Raw genomic sequence first — 15,368 nt, 5'->3', positions numbered from 1 at the left:
TTTTAAGTGCCTCCCCCAAGCCCCCATTATCCAACAGAAGACAGAATGACAATATAACCTCATGCTGTCAATAAATGAGGTGCCTCTGTTTGTAGAGGAATACATATGGGTGCTTTTGCTCTTAACTCCAAATGGCTACTGGGAAAACTTTCACACTGAATCATATTTGCCAGGGCTTTTCCTGTTTATATATGCTTTGCTGCATTTCCATTACCAGCTTCTGGTTGTTTAAAAAAATTGTTGACCAGATTTTCTCTATTAAATAATATACTATGTAAAAATGTGCACACATGCTGCCCCATTTAAGTTGCAATGGCATCAGGTGTTTTGGTACCACAGGGATTCAATCAAATTATGTTTAGAAAACAGTGACACTGAGAGTGATTTGAGCTGGGCTTGGTTCCTTGTTAGGGAGAGGAGGTGTGAGTAGTGTTTGGGTTTGGGTGTATGTCAAGTCTGCCATTCCCCAGCCTCACACCAGGACTCCCTGGCATGAGTGCCCAGCCAACCATCCATCTGATGTGCGTTCCCTCTCGTCCCTTTTCTTCATTCCAGTGAGCTGCCCCACCCACCTCAGAACCTCCTGGCCAGCCTGAGCCCCTCACGAAGCCATGCTGTGGTGCTCTCCTGGGTCCGGCCCTTCGATGGGAACAGCCCTGTTCTTCACTACATTGTGGAGCTGTCTGAAAACAGTGAGTAGCAGAACTGAATTGTTGCTTTCAATAGTCATGAGATTTTCTCTTGAGCTTGTGATGTCCTAAACGTTACTGCTGGTCCAGACCTGCAACCGCCAGAGAAATGTCATGATGCTTTACAGGTTGCTCACACTTTAGGAAAGCCGAAGGCAACGTGTGCTGGGAGGAGAACAGGAAGCATTGTTAGAGGGCTCCTGTGAAGGTCTGGGTGTGGCTAAGACAGAGTGCACTTGGGAAGGGACAAGGGTGCCTCTCGCAGGGGCTAGCTTGAGAGTTTTCACCAACAACGGTGCACATCTTTGGGATTTTTCTCTGGTGTAGACGTGGTGCCAAGTATAGATCAGACCTGTTCATCCTCCCTACTTCAACCTCTAATCAGTTCCTTTTTTAGACAACTCCCCTCCTGGGTTACCCAGCAGTTTGGCTTTTCTCCCGCCTGCTGGCCACCCCTGCCTCTGCCCCTCCACTGGTCCATGGCATGCTCCATGAGCTTGCTTCTGGTTCCTCCTGCTCTCCCAGCATACTCTCCTATGACACGATGGCCACCTTTCCCTTTGTGACACATGTGCCTCTGTTTGACCCAGACCTCCAGTATGGAGTCCTGTGATAGTGGTCACAAAGACATCACACACTTTGGGCTTAAAACTACATTTCAGGCTTTTAACCCTGACTTTGTTCTCATCACTCCACTGTAACCATTCCATCCTGTTGCCAGAATCCTTCCCTTCTGTATTACTTAAGCCAGAGCCTGAGCCTTTTCCCCTCTGCCCTACCCAGCACCTGGCTGCAGTGATAGTCCTGTCCTTTTATGTTCTAGATCAGCCAAAATCTACTCCCTTCATTCTCCAGATCATTGTCTCTTACCAGGGAGAGGAGATGGCATTAGTCATTAAAATAACCATTGAGAAGTCAAAGTTTTGCTGAGAACATCATGGTTGTGTAGCCTGTGAATGTGACAGGTGCAGAAATCTGACAAATATCCACTGGAAAGACAACCCCTTTGGGCATCTGTCTGCCTGAGACTGAGAACTGTGTTCTATCTTCCTTTGTGTCCCTGATCCCTAGCACTTAGTAGGTACTCAGCAAATGAACTAACAAGAATCTCTCTGCTATAGCTCCCATGACAGACTCTAAATTATAGTCCTAGGTCATCTGTCCAAAGGGAATGTTCTACCTTTCCCAGTTTACATCAAATAAGGTATTACTTCAAAATACCATTCAACCCATTTTCTCAACTGATCGAATGACTCATTCTTCCAAGAAGTCAGACATTTTGCCTAAGTAATGATTATGTGTAATAATTCACCCACTCACTTATTCACCTACCCACTCATTCATCCTTTCACCCATCTGTCCATTAGTAAGTGTTGATTAGTCACTTAATCTATGCCAGGCATTCTGTTAAGTGCTGTTCTGCAGAGATTAAGTGATCCGCTTCAACTGTGAAGTGCAAGGAGATAGATCCATCAGGGTCTGTCTCACTAGTTTTTTGTACTTGTGGTATAGGAGATGGACCTCAGGGCCTTGCACAAGCTATGAAGGTACTCCAGCACTGAGCTGCACCCTCAGCCTGGGTGTCGCTACTCTGACTGGTGCTTGCCACATGTTGGGCAATCCTGTAGGTGTTCAGTTTGCTTCATTTCACTGAGAAAGGAACAAGGTCATCGATGGCCCTCAGGGGCCTCTGACTCTCCTGACAGGGCCCATCTTGGAGCTGGATGAGATCCAGCTGTTTTGCCTTCAGAGCCTCTAATGAAGGAGTCATTACACAAAGAATTGAGTATGGAAGAGGAGGTGGTTGTCTCTTGGCTGTCCCTAATATCAATAGTGTAAGTCTGTGGCCTTGGCTAAAGCAGTACGTGCTCCTGCCAATTGGTGTGTTGTGTGCTTTCCTGTCATGGCAAATAGAAGACCTGATCCATCATCTGAGCCAATGATCAGGTTTTTATTTTTATTAGGAATGAGTGCCCTTAAGAAGCAGCTGAACATACTGGCTAATTATAGCCAGAAAGAACAGCTTAGCAGCACGTATACTAAAATGGAAATTGCATTTGGCCTACTCTCAGCTCTGTGCAAGGGGACAGTGCTAAATAACCTCATCCAGCAGTCCATCCACCCAGCTATTTAGGGAGCCCCTGTGGTCAGCTCCTCCTGGAAACCATAGATCCTGCAGGGAGCAAAGGGACATCGTTTAATGGCTGAGGCAGGTGCTTCATAACACCTACCCTCACAACATTCCCAGCACCACAGAAAGAAGGACCTCTTTGGGGCTTTATAGAGCAGAATTCTGGAGCTTCAGTTGAATATTTTTCCATGCTCTTGACTAGACTAGAAACCCTGTGTGCAGGTATTGGGTCCTCTCTGTGTAAGTGTCCTGTGGTTTTCCCTCTGAAGTTTGATGGTTCTTTTGTCCCATGTACCTCTTAGTGAGCTGAAGGCATAGAGAGGGACTACAGTAACCTACAGCCCCATTCAAGCTACCTGCTGGGTGGGCTGAGAAGTACAGAGGGTCAGGCCAAGTGGCAGGTGAGGGAATCCTGGAGGGTTCATTGAGATACTGCAGGTTTGATAGCCTAGAAACAGTATGAAAATTCTGTTGAATTATGGCAGTATTTGTCCCACTTTCTAAAATGTTTGTTGGTCATGGTCAAGTATGATCTGTCTTTGATTTTGTGATGATCACAAGGAGGGTAACTGTCAGGAAAAAATTGTGAAAGACTTTGAAGTGAACCCTATATGGCTGGCATCTAGATGTCCCCTGCAAAGCTTCATGCACTCATAGGCGGGGAATTTCAAAGGTGGTTGGATTAGGATGTGATACTGGGATTAAGAGGATGGATAAGGAAAGACTCACTTTGCATGTGGTTGGCACCATCCAGAAGACCGGTATCTTGGGTGGGGTAAAAGGGAGAGGCAGGCCCAGTGCTGCTGTGTTTGCTTGCTGCTTACTTCTTACTGACTCCTGCTTGCTCTACCTCGAATTCTTTCTCTTCTGCAATGCCCCTCTGTGAGGCCACCCTGCCTTGGAGCCAACCAACTATGGACTGAAACCTCTGCATACTGTGAGCTAAAATAAACCTTTCCTCCTTTAACTTGTGAGTGTTGAGTACTTTGTCCCAACAGTGAGAAAAGTAACCAGGACAGAACCCAAAACAGATTATTAGTTATATCATCCAGTATCCACCATATTATCTGATTTCTTAGGCCCTGCAGTTTTCATTGCCTTTGGACCATTTTACAACTCTGTAAATTGTAGAAAACTTAACAGTAATACAAATGATTCTTGTCTATAGAAATGCAAATAGATGCAAATAAATCTTACCCCGTAGAATATAAAAATGCAATTGGATGTTGACCAGTGTGCATCTATTTGTAAATTCATTTTAGCATCATCAACATATGTATGTGTTTTGAATTCTCCTTTGATACAACTACAACATCTTACTAGTTCCCTCATAAATCACTGAGCTAATGAAATTGCTGATACATGTTCATTTTGTATCTGTTTAAGAGCAGTGATTTTCCTTTTTATAAAATTATCTTTGAGCATGAATGCATTGGTATCACACATTATTAGAAATGCAAATACTGATATGCAAATACTCCTCTAATGCAACAGTTGCCACAGGTATCCATGGTAGCACTGATATTTGGGACAAGCCATCTTAGTTCTTAAACTGAGCCTCTGCCAGTTTTCCATGGGCTGAACTAAAGCATCTCACTACTGGAATAGAATAATGGTGATCTTTTACCAGTTAGTAAGAAAAACTAAAATCATGTTTTAGACCTCAGTGCCAGCTGCCATGTGTCTCTTGGTAAGTACTTGTAGGTAACAAGCACTGATATATTAAAAATTCAGAATACTTCATCCTACTTAGTTCTCCTGTTAGTTTTCTAGTGGATATGAGTATTTATAGTTGTTATTTTATACTAAATGCAAAATAAGCTAAATACAAAATAACTCCTTTTTGAAGTTATATATATGGTCATTAACAAATATTTATAAATGGCTCAAAACATAAGGAATAAAGATCATCTCTACAGTCCTTCATGTAGAAGAACAAGCCTTGCACCTCTGCCCTTAGCCTTTCTCTACCCTCCTCCTGGCCTGGGCTCATCACTTAGCCCCTCTTTGCCTTCTGCCTTCAAATTCTCCTTCTCCTGACTCCTTCTGCATCAAACCAGTGGGCTTGAGGAATCGTCTCAGCCCCCCAGCCTCTCACTCACTATTTTGAAAGACAGAGCCACTGAACATGGATCAGTCCACATCCCCCATTCTTCTCGACCTGCAATGCTCTTGATTATTCCCACCACTTATAGTGCTTTGTTCCCATGATTTATCTTCTGTCTCTCTCTTCATCATTATCCCTTATCCTCTTGGTCTTTGACCACATGTACTGAACGGTCTGAAGACTGTTTTCTCTCATACCTCTAAAATATGGAGTTCCCAGGTTTTTCTTGCTCAGTATGGCCTTCTCATCCCACCTACTTGCCCCAATGATCTCATATATGCCCATGTTGTGCCTTTCACATACCATGAGTACACATGTTTCCAACTAAGACCTCTCCTTGAACTTCACACATCTTTACCTGGATGTCCTATAGGCTCCTCACAGTCAAACTACCTCATACAGAACTTGCCATCTCCACTGCAAAATGGTTCCTCTTCTAAATTAGAGATGGAAATTTACTCTTGTCTCCTTTGCCATTCCCCTTCTCTATAAATATATCAATGAATTCTGTTGGTTTTACTTACAAATTTTTATCTAGTCCATTGTCCTTCTTGGTTCCCATGACTGCTGGCGCTGACCAGCTCCCAATCCATTGCACTGCTCTGTGGGTGTGTCCTCCACCAGGACTCATTCCCTAACCCTGCAGGGATAGTAACACAAAGTGCACACCTGGTCCAGTCACTCCCTGCCTGAACCCTTCAGAGCTCTACAGAAGAGGCACTGGCAGCAAGGCGGGAGTCCCCCTCTTCATCGGTTTGGAGTTCCCCCAAAGAATGCCTTCCATCCCCGACAGCTGGAAGCTAGTCACTGACCCATCTACCAACCAGATTGGTAGCCTAATTCTGTTTTGTATAGAGCTCCTCAGTGCTTAAGGAGTAGAGTCCAGGCTTATTAGCATAGTAGATGGCACCATATCTTACCTGACTGCCACCCGCCTCTCCAGGTTTATCGAAATCACTCATCACTTTGCCTGTGGTGCCCCAGCATCAAGGCATTGCCTCTAGTTCCCCATGCATAGCGGTTATTTAGCGCTCAGCATGTCTACAAATTCTCTCCCTGTTCTGCCTTTGTCTGGTCAACTCCCACTTAGCATCTGCACTCAGGTGTTGCCCTGGTCTTGAGCACTGTCTTGTCCTATCTCATCTCTAAGGAAGCCAATCCCATCTCAGCCAGAAGTGCGGGAGTTACAAGCCAGTCTCCACCTCTACGGGGCACTGTGCCCAGTTCCACCTCTAGGAGGCGCAGCCCCCATCTACTCCTCTAGGAGGCGCTGTCCTTGGTGCTGGAGTGATGGTGACCCTTTTAGAGCTTTCAATGATATAAACAGTCCACTGTGGGATACGTGGTGTAGGTTCTCCACCACTTCTTGGAGTCTAGGCAAACCAACCCCTAAGGGCACCAGCAAAGGCAGGACAGAAACTCTAATGAGACTGTCTAGAAGGATTGTTTTAATACTCTCGCTACCTTAAATTTGCAAAGATACTCTTCCAGTACAAAGGCTTTTTGTTCTAAGGTTCAGATGTTCTAATAGCTGTTTGAGTTTGCATTTCTGTGATTGAGTACTGTTGAACACATTTTCCTAAGTTGTTTGACTATTTGTACTTTCTCTGCTATGATCTATCCATTTCCTTCCCCCTATTTTTCTCTCCAGGCCGTAGGGTTTTTTCTGTCCATTTGTGGCAAGTATTGTTTCATTTGCTTTCTTATCCTTAATTTTTGTGCATTACTTTTTGATATAGAGAAGTGTTTGATTCCTATGTAGTTAAATATATTGATAGTTTCCTTTACAGTTTCTTTTGTGTTTGGATATTGCAACTTTATAAGCATAAAATAAAAAGCATAAATTTTTACTTCTTAAAAAAGCTTAATTTTCATTATATTTAACTTTAATTCATCTGGAACTTAGATGTAATATGTATCCTAACATATGATTTTTAAGAATTTCTTCTAAATGGTCCATTTTCACAGCATGATACATCAAACAATCCACTTATTTTTAATGTTTCCTTTTTTATATATCAAGGGAAACTGTTGATTTAAAAGTCTGGGGATTATTTAGTTCCACTGATTCATCATCTGATTTTTTTGATACAAGGCTTTATTATGCAGTCCAGACTTGTGGTGATCCTCCTGCCTCAGTCTCCCGAGTTCTGGTATTACAGGTATGCACCACCACACCCAGCATCATCTAATTTTCTACTACCAGTTTTACAGAATTTTAATTGTCGTAGTTCCAAAATATGTTTTAATAACTGATAAAGCAAGTTCCCTCATCTTTTCAGAATTTATTATTTTCTTGCCACTTTATTTTTTCAGGAAAAGAAATGGAAGTATTTCGTGAAGTTTCAAAAATAGTCCACTGAGAGCTGGGTGTAGTGGTATACACTGGTAATCCTAGCACTCACGAGGCTGCAGCAGGTGGATCTGCATGACCTTAAGGCCAGTCTGGGCTATATAGTGAGTTCAAAGCCAGCTTGAACTGCGTAGCAAGACCCTGTCTCAAAAAAGAAAAGTAAAACATTGTCACACTGCATTTTTAAACAAAGTAAACCTCTGATGAGTTTTAAAAGAGCTAAATTCTTAGTAATTCTGTCTTTCCATGCAGAAGATATGTGTCTCCATTCATACTCAGCTCTCTTTGTATAGCTTAGCAAAGTTTAGAGGTTCATACCCATTGTTAAAATTGTCTTGAGATTTTGTCTCATTCTATTGTAAATAGAATTTTGCCCATTTCATCTTATAACTACTTATTGTTGAAACACAGGAAAACTACTGATGTTTAAGTATTTGTTTTTCATTCAACCATTTTCCATATTCTAATGATTTTTCTGTTGATCCTCTTGGTTTTCAAGGTAAATGATCGTATCTTCTCTAAGTAATGAAAAAAATTTGTTTTCATATCTTACTGGATTGTAAGAATAATTTTAAATAATAATTAGTATGGTAGTATCTCTTGTTGCTTTTCCTCTGATCTCAGTAGAATGTCTGCCAGGATTACATTATCTTGTACAATATTGACTTTTTGTTCCTTATTGAGGTATAATTTGCATAGAACAAACTATAGATATCTTAAGCGAGTTTTGGGAACTACATATACACATGTACTCCACACTTCAAGCAAGATGCAAATCTTTTTCAACCTTCTAGAACATTCCCTGTGTCCCTGTCCAATCATTCTTCCTACTTCAGAGGCAAGTGCTTCTCTGATTTTTATCACCAGAGGTTGGTTTTACCTGTTTTTTTATGTAAGTGAATAAAATATTGATTTGAAAGAGCAAGTGTTCAGCACATAATATATTCCTCCCTTTCCAAATTCTTAGGATTTTAAAAATCCTGTAGAGAAATTTGTTATTTCTAAGGAAATTCTTCTTAAAATAACTACATATTGTATTTGGGAGGACCTATAATTTGCACAGGAGAATTCAATATGAGCATATTGCTTAGGTCCCCAGATCTGGCTTGAACTGCCTGGGCTCCCTTCCACAGGGGTATCAGGACAAATTGATGTTCTGAGGGACCCAGTCTCCATCCATGGGTCCAGGTTCCAAAGACTCCAACCTGGAATCAGTGTGCTTTCTTTAATTAAGACAGAAACACTGTCTTCTGGAAATTGGGAATTAATATCAGATCTTCATCTTTTAAAAAAATGTGCCATAAGAAGCATCCACTGTGAAGACTACTGCATCTTTTACATCAATCCTGGTCCCCTGTGTTCTGCTCCACACAGCTAATGTCTCTGCTGGAAAAGTAGGAATTTCCTTTAAACTCCACCTGCCAACGTGTTCCTTTTTGCCGTGGTTGCCAGAAAGCCCAAAGCTTAACTGAGCACATAACAGAAGTATCTAAGACATCCCAGTGTTTGGAACATGATTTTAGATTTATTTTTATTTTGTTATCCAACTTTATGTATGTTTTCACTTTAGAAAACCTTTAAGTCTCTAAAAGTAGAAGATTGAAGCTGGATATGGTGGCACATACCTTAATCCCAGCACGGTGAGAAGCTGAGGCAAGAGGATTGCAAGTTTGAATCCAGCTCTGACAATTTAGCAATTTAGCAAGATCCTGTCTCAAAATAATAAATAAATAAAAATTAGGAGATCACTGTCTTTATATATATATATATATATATATATATATATATATATACACACACACACACACACACACACACACACACACACACACACACACACACACACACACACAGTGTAATCTGTAAACATTTTTAAGAGTAGGCTCAGGGGAAACCAGAGCCATGCATTTCTTCACCTTTATTTTCTTCTCCCCCACTGTCTTGTGGCACATAACCCAGTGACTTGAGGCAAATGTACTAGTCATATAGTCACTCCTGTCTGATAGTATTATTCTCAAGGAGCTACCCAGATACAGTGTATCCCCAGTTTGAGAGACAAAGAAGAACACTTCCACAAATGAACAACAAATTCAAGAACATAACAGATGGTCTAAAACGTTAGTATACAAACAGATTCCAGGGAAGTGGCCCTGAGAACCAGACCTTCAGAGGGGTTAGGGAGACCATCCTTGAGCTGAATGTAGGAAAGGCAGGACATGGATGGGTGCCATTCTCATGGGGAGCCCAGGCTGGGGAGGACAGTGTGATAGATGTCCAGGATGCCCAATGTTGTGGCTTGTATCTAGATGTCCCTCCAAAGCCCCATGTGCTTATAGGTAGGGCTTTTTGGATGTGCTTGAATACGGGGTATGTGCATGTGGATTAAGTGTGTATAAATATGGATTAGGAGTGTAATAATTGGATTTGTCCACTGATTGGTTTAGCACTGTTTTGGGTGTGGGTAATGGGAAGCCCCACCCTTGGTGCAGTTGATGCCAATAAGTAGGCTTGTAACCTGGATGGAATATAAGGAGAAAAGAAGGAAGGCGGGCTTGCTACTTTCCTGCCTGCCCTGCCATGGACTGTTTCTCCTCTGGCACTGTGCCTTGGAGCCAACCAATTTTGGACTGAAACCTCCTCAAACTATAAGTTAAAATAAACTTTTCCTCCTTTAACTTTGAGTGTTAGATATCTTGTCCCAGCAACAAGAAAGTAACTGGGACACCCCAGCATGTGGGTTCACAGGAGCAAAGGGTTTTTTGGGGCAGGAGAAGCTGGAGACAGGCATGAAATCGACTGCTTTACCAAAAAAAAATATTCTGTGTAATAATGCATTTTAAAGTACAGAGTAATGTATGCTGATTTCAGGTATAGAAATGCTAGCAGACATATAAAGGAAGAGTTTCTTATTTGCCTTCACCATGAAGGCATGTTGCTGGCAGCTGAGCATGCATCCTTTGCTGAAAAGGGAGGGCTGAGAGGAACACTGAGGAATTGGAGGATGCTGGGCCAGGATCCTGTACACTAGGCAGCTTCACAGGGCTACTGAGTAAGGGAATGTGCATGGAAACAAGTTTTAGCAAAATTAACCTAGCAGTGGTGTACAGAAAACAGTGTGGGGGCTCAAGGTTTGTGTAAGGGATGCTGCAGACCATGCAGGACTAGCGCCCATTCTTGAGTTGCTGATTGGCTTTCCCCCGGAGAGGACCAAAGAGAGCTGGGAACTACAGGCCTGGTCCTGGGATGCAAAAGTCTCTCTGAGGAGCACTGGTCTATTCAGAGCACTGATTAGCCTGAGTGGAGCCTGTGCTCTTGAGTTGACATTTTAGGGCTCCAGTAGCAATAACCTAGGGCAGTTGGTCTGCCCTCAAGCATGGAGCATTCTAGTGCCACAGTGGTCTGCTCTGTTCTGTGCCCATCTATCCCTGCTTTCTGAAGCCTGGCTTGGTTATGTCAGCTGCTGAGACCAGCTTCAGGAGAACATCCTCCCAAGCCCCCTGCCCAGCATCTTTTGGAGAGAGGGCTCTTCCAGCACAAAGAGAAAGTCTAAGCTTGTGGCTCAGTTCTGTCTTCTGATGCCACAGGTGCCTTTTCATGTGCAGTCCTGCCGCTGCCTTATGCAGTGCGCTCCATGAGCTCATTTGCTCTGGTATGAAAGCCGCTCCCAACTGTCACCGCACAATATGTTAAACATCTTCATCCACGTCTGCTCTTATGCACTTAAAAGCTGATGGGCTTTGTGCTGTTTTGCTTGCCAAAGCGGCAGAGACTTTCTTCTATGTGCTTCACATCACTTCAATGCTGTCTTTGAAACACATCTCACGCAGGTATTTTCTGATAGCCTCGGAGTTGTTAGGGAGTACTTCATGTTTTAGCTCATTTTCCTTTGGGCTTTTGCATATTGAGCTTTGCATTAATAACGTTTGCTCCCATTTTAAAATGCATCCAGGGAGACAAGGCTTGTCACAGGCATTTATAAAGGGAAGGCTGTCGCCATGGTGTGAGCTCAGGGAGGGCTGAGTGAGTTCTTCAGGTCTCACTCCTAGTTAGGTCCCTGCTCTAAGGAAAGATGAGGAGGGGACAAGGAGTCCAGTATGGACCCCTGTGTTATCCTCACCTCTTGGAAGACCCTGCCCAAGCCTGTCCTGCAGACTGAAATAGTCTCCTATACACATTTGTCTGTGGTGACCATCAGTGGGACCAGAGTGGTCCCACAGATTATGGTCCGTAGGGCTGGGCCAGCTTCCACCTAAGGACTGCCATCCACTCTGACCAAGGTTTAACTATCTCCAACCTGCTGGAGGGCATACCCTGCCACCATCATGATGAGGCTCCCTGCCAAGTCTGCCTTTCCCTAAGCTTCTGGTGTGCCCTGTTCCCTTTGCCTCAGCCCAGGCTTAGGCCTCTAGAGAGGCCTTTGGTGTCTTCACCTGCAGCTTTGTAGGCCACTTTCCCTGATATGCAGATGGCCTGTTCCTGGGATCACTTTGACCATGTCTATTGGTGGTAGGTTTCATTAATACCTTAGTTCTCTTCTTAACTTTTTAGGCAAAAGCTTGATACATTTTTAGTTCTAACCTTGTAGACTTTTGTTTTTTCTCTAAAGACATTTACAACAGAAAAGGCCTTCCCAAAATGAAGGACATGAAACTGTATTTGGTGGCCCTTCCTGGCTGTGTATCTCTTCATGTGAAGATGGTAATTTAAGGGCCCTTTGATGTAGTGAAGCAAGCATTATTCCTCTACCAGGCTAATCGCAACAGCTCGTCCAGCAGAACACTACCCATGGGTTAGAGTCTCTTTATCTTGGTTATTTTTCTCTCATTGCTGAGACAAAATACCCAACACCCAAAATTAAGGAAGGAAAGGTTTATTTAGCTTACAGTTTGTGGAGGTTTCAGTCCATACTCAGCTGGTTCCCAGACAGAATGGCACATGGCAGAGGGCAGCCATTTATAGCGGCTGAAAACAGCAAAAGCAACAAGAGCAAAAGGGGAGGAGTGGTGGCAAGCAGCCTCTTTCCCTCCCTTACATTGTATGCAAACTACCCACCCAGGCTGGGTATAGCACTCACATTCATAATTCCAACATTGGGCCATGAATCAATCATAACTATGGAAGCCCGCCCCATGACCATGAGGCTTTGGAGGGACATTCAGACACAAATCATAACACTCCTAAAAACTTAATAATAATTACACAAAGAACTGAACAACCATGGGAAAGCTTTTTTAAAACACCTGCACTACAAGCCTGTGCTTGTTTCATTTCATTTTTTTCTCATAATTTTCCAAATTTTTGCTCAAGAGCTTATATTACTTTTTGTCATATATATTCTGTATATATACAATACAAAATTGGGAGGGCCTTTGCTGGGACCTTGGCAAAGGCCATAGCAGTCAAGGGGCAAAAGCTCAAGGTCCTCTGCTCTTACTTCTCTAGGGCTAATGTGAGCCACCTGCCAAAAGGGTATACAGTGATTATATTATCCTGTTAGGGCTTGTGGAGGGCCCTTCTCTTTACCGCTGCTCCCTCCCAAGAGGCAGGAGGTCTGCAGCCACTGGGAACTCTCACCCCATTCTCTAGAGATCCAGCATCCAAAATAAGCCCAGAGCCTAACTCTGGCTCTTGGCCTCCAGCTAGCATGGGGCTGGGCATACACATGCAGAGTAAAATGCCTATATATGGTGTGCACAAGCACACACCCCCATGTACATGCACGCACACACACAAACACACACACACACCCCTGTTAATCTCTCTTGCAAAGCTCACAGAACCTTCCAGTGCAGATTCCACTCAGAACCTCATAACTTGCCCCCTTCCTGCCCAGCTCCAGAACAACCATTTCACTCACAGACTTTCCTTTCTCTTATCAAGTTATTTTTTAGTTTAGAACAGCTTTAGGCTTACAGAATTATTGCAAAGGTATAGTCCCCACATAGCCAACAGCCAGTTTCCTCTGTTACTGGCCTCTTTCATAAGCGTGACACATTTGTTACCCTAACAAAACCACACTGGTGCATTGTCATGAGCTGAAGCTTATGCTCTCTCCAGATGTCCTACGTTTTCTTTGTCTCCTACTCTAGGATCTCTTCCAGGACCCCCATGACATTTAGTCATCACATCTCCTCATTCTCCTCTCTATAGGACGGTTTCTCAGACTCTCCTTCTTTGTGAGACCTTGACGGTCTTGAGGACAGGCCCAGTACTTCATAGAATGGTGCTTGGCTGGGATCAGTTCTCTCCTGAGCAGGTGGATTTGGAGGGAGACCAGGGAATAGGGCACCATCCTCATCTCATCCCATCAGGGTGCACATTGTTCACATGACTCACAATTGAGACTTTCAAACATAAAAAAGTTTAGCTTAATCACTGCCTGGGGCTAGCTCTCACTGTCTTGAATGTGCAGTGTCATCCTAAGAAATGTAATGTCCTATCTGGTGTGGTGGTACATGTCTGTAATCCCAGCATTTTGTGAGGGTAAGGCAGGAGGATCAAAAATTTAAACCTAGCCTTGGCAATTTATCAATTTAGTGAGAACCTGTCTCAAGAAAAAAGGGCTGAAGATGTATGAAAGCCCTGGGTATGAAAGCCCTGGGTTCAATCCATATCCCATCTAGAAAGACAGGCTTGTTGGTAGAAGGGAGCCTCTGATTAGCATCAGACTTTCTCTCTCAATGACACTGAGAAGGCCTTTGTGAGAATTGGCCCAGGAGAATAGCTCAGCTTCTCCACCACTCTGTGACCAAGTTCTGAAGTTCCTAGCTTTTAATCCTCAGCAATAGGCATGGGTAGGTTTATTAGGAAGTTTCTACCGACTGCATTAATAGCAGAAGCAGAGACCATGAGCTTAGAATCAGTCATTTGTCCTGTGCAAGGGAGGACAGTCCCATCTACCCAGAGTCACTGTGAAGGCTGGATGTGAACACAGAGAGCCAGCAACAATACCTAGAATGGGGCAGGTGCTTTTGCTAAACAGATGGATGTTGAGTTCCTACCCTCTGTCAGGCTCCGTTCTAACTGCTGAGGATCAAATAGTGAACGAAGTAGATTCTAATGAAGTTTATCTGGTGAGTAGTCATTATTAATGTCATCCAATATTTATATTTTGGGAGATACAATATGAAGACAGTTGTAGCAAAACTGCAATGGAATTAGAATTAGAAAAATAATAAATTTTATGCACTTTAATTCTTCCATTTAACTCTGTAGCCTGGGGGAAGTAGCCTTCTTTTAATGAAGTAATATTCACACTCTTTCAAATAAAATACAAGGTGTAGCATGTATGAAATTATGTTTTTTTATCAACTAAATGGACAATTAAGACCATTATAAATTATCAATGCTGGCAATGTTGTGACAAAATAGTCACCATCTAAAAACCTTTTATTATAAAAAGTGCTAAATAGACACAGAAATATGTCTTCAATAGCCATTAACATTTTTCAGCACTTGTTTCGTCTATCCCTCTGGTTTTTTTGCTAAAGTGTTAAAAAGTGTTCAAAGAAATCCCAGCTAGGGGCTGGGTATTTAGCTCAGTGGCACAGCGCCTGCCTGGCAAGCACAAGGTCGTGAGTTTGATTCCTGGTACCGGAAAAAAAAAAAAAAAAAAAAAGAAATCACAGCTATTATGTCAGTTTCATTCCTACCTGTTTCAATAAGCAACTAAAAAACATTGTACCCAAAAATCAGTGGCAATCCTTAATATCATCTAATACTCTCAGTTTCTATTTCCCTAATTGTCCGGAAAAAAAAAATTTATGCTTGATTTGCTGGCATCTAGATCCAGACATGATCCATCCATTATATTGTTGTCCTTTTTTTTTTTTTTTTTCTTTTTTTCCGGTACCTCGCGCTTGCCAGGCAGGCACTGTGCCGCTGAGCTAAGTCCCCAGCCCCTATATTGTTGCCTTCTCCCTTGTGTCTCTTAATCAGCACAGTCCCCCACTGACTGCCGTCCCTGACCTGGACAGAGACTATGACATTTCTCTTGTAAGTGTCCCTCGTCCTAGATTGGAATCATAGTGACAGTGAATTGGTCCTGCATATTTATTGCATAGAGACCAAATTGGACTCACATTCAGT

At 42.9% G+C, this 15,368-nt stretch overlaps 1 protein-coding gene across 1 annotated transcript in view; it reads left to right on the top strand.

Moving 5' to 3' along the window:
- Sdk1 (sidekick cell adhesion molecule 1) overlaps positions 1 to 15,368 on the top strand; it is a gene marked incomplete at its 5' end in the record, with an annotated part of 870,484 nt that overhangs the window by 660,867 nt on the left and 194,249 nt on the right. The window contains 1 exon segment of the mRNA XM_005397857.2: positions 556 to 692. Coding sequence (XP_005397914.2) covers positions 556 to 692 — 137 coding nt within the window.

Source organism: Chinchilla lanigera, unplaced genomic scaffold (assembly GCF_000276665.1).
Source record: "Chinchilla lanigera isolate Chin_1 unplaced genomic scaffold, ChiLan1.0 scaffold00059, whole genome shotgun sequence".
In the NCBI taxonomy this organism is placed as follows: Eukaryota; Metazoa; Chordata; class Mammalia; order Rodentia; family Chinchillidae; genus Chinchilla; species Chinchilla lanigera.
The sequence above is the reverse complement of the archived record's forward strand: the minus strand, read 5'-3'. Positions and strand labels throughout refer to the sequence as shown.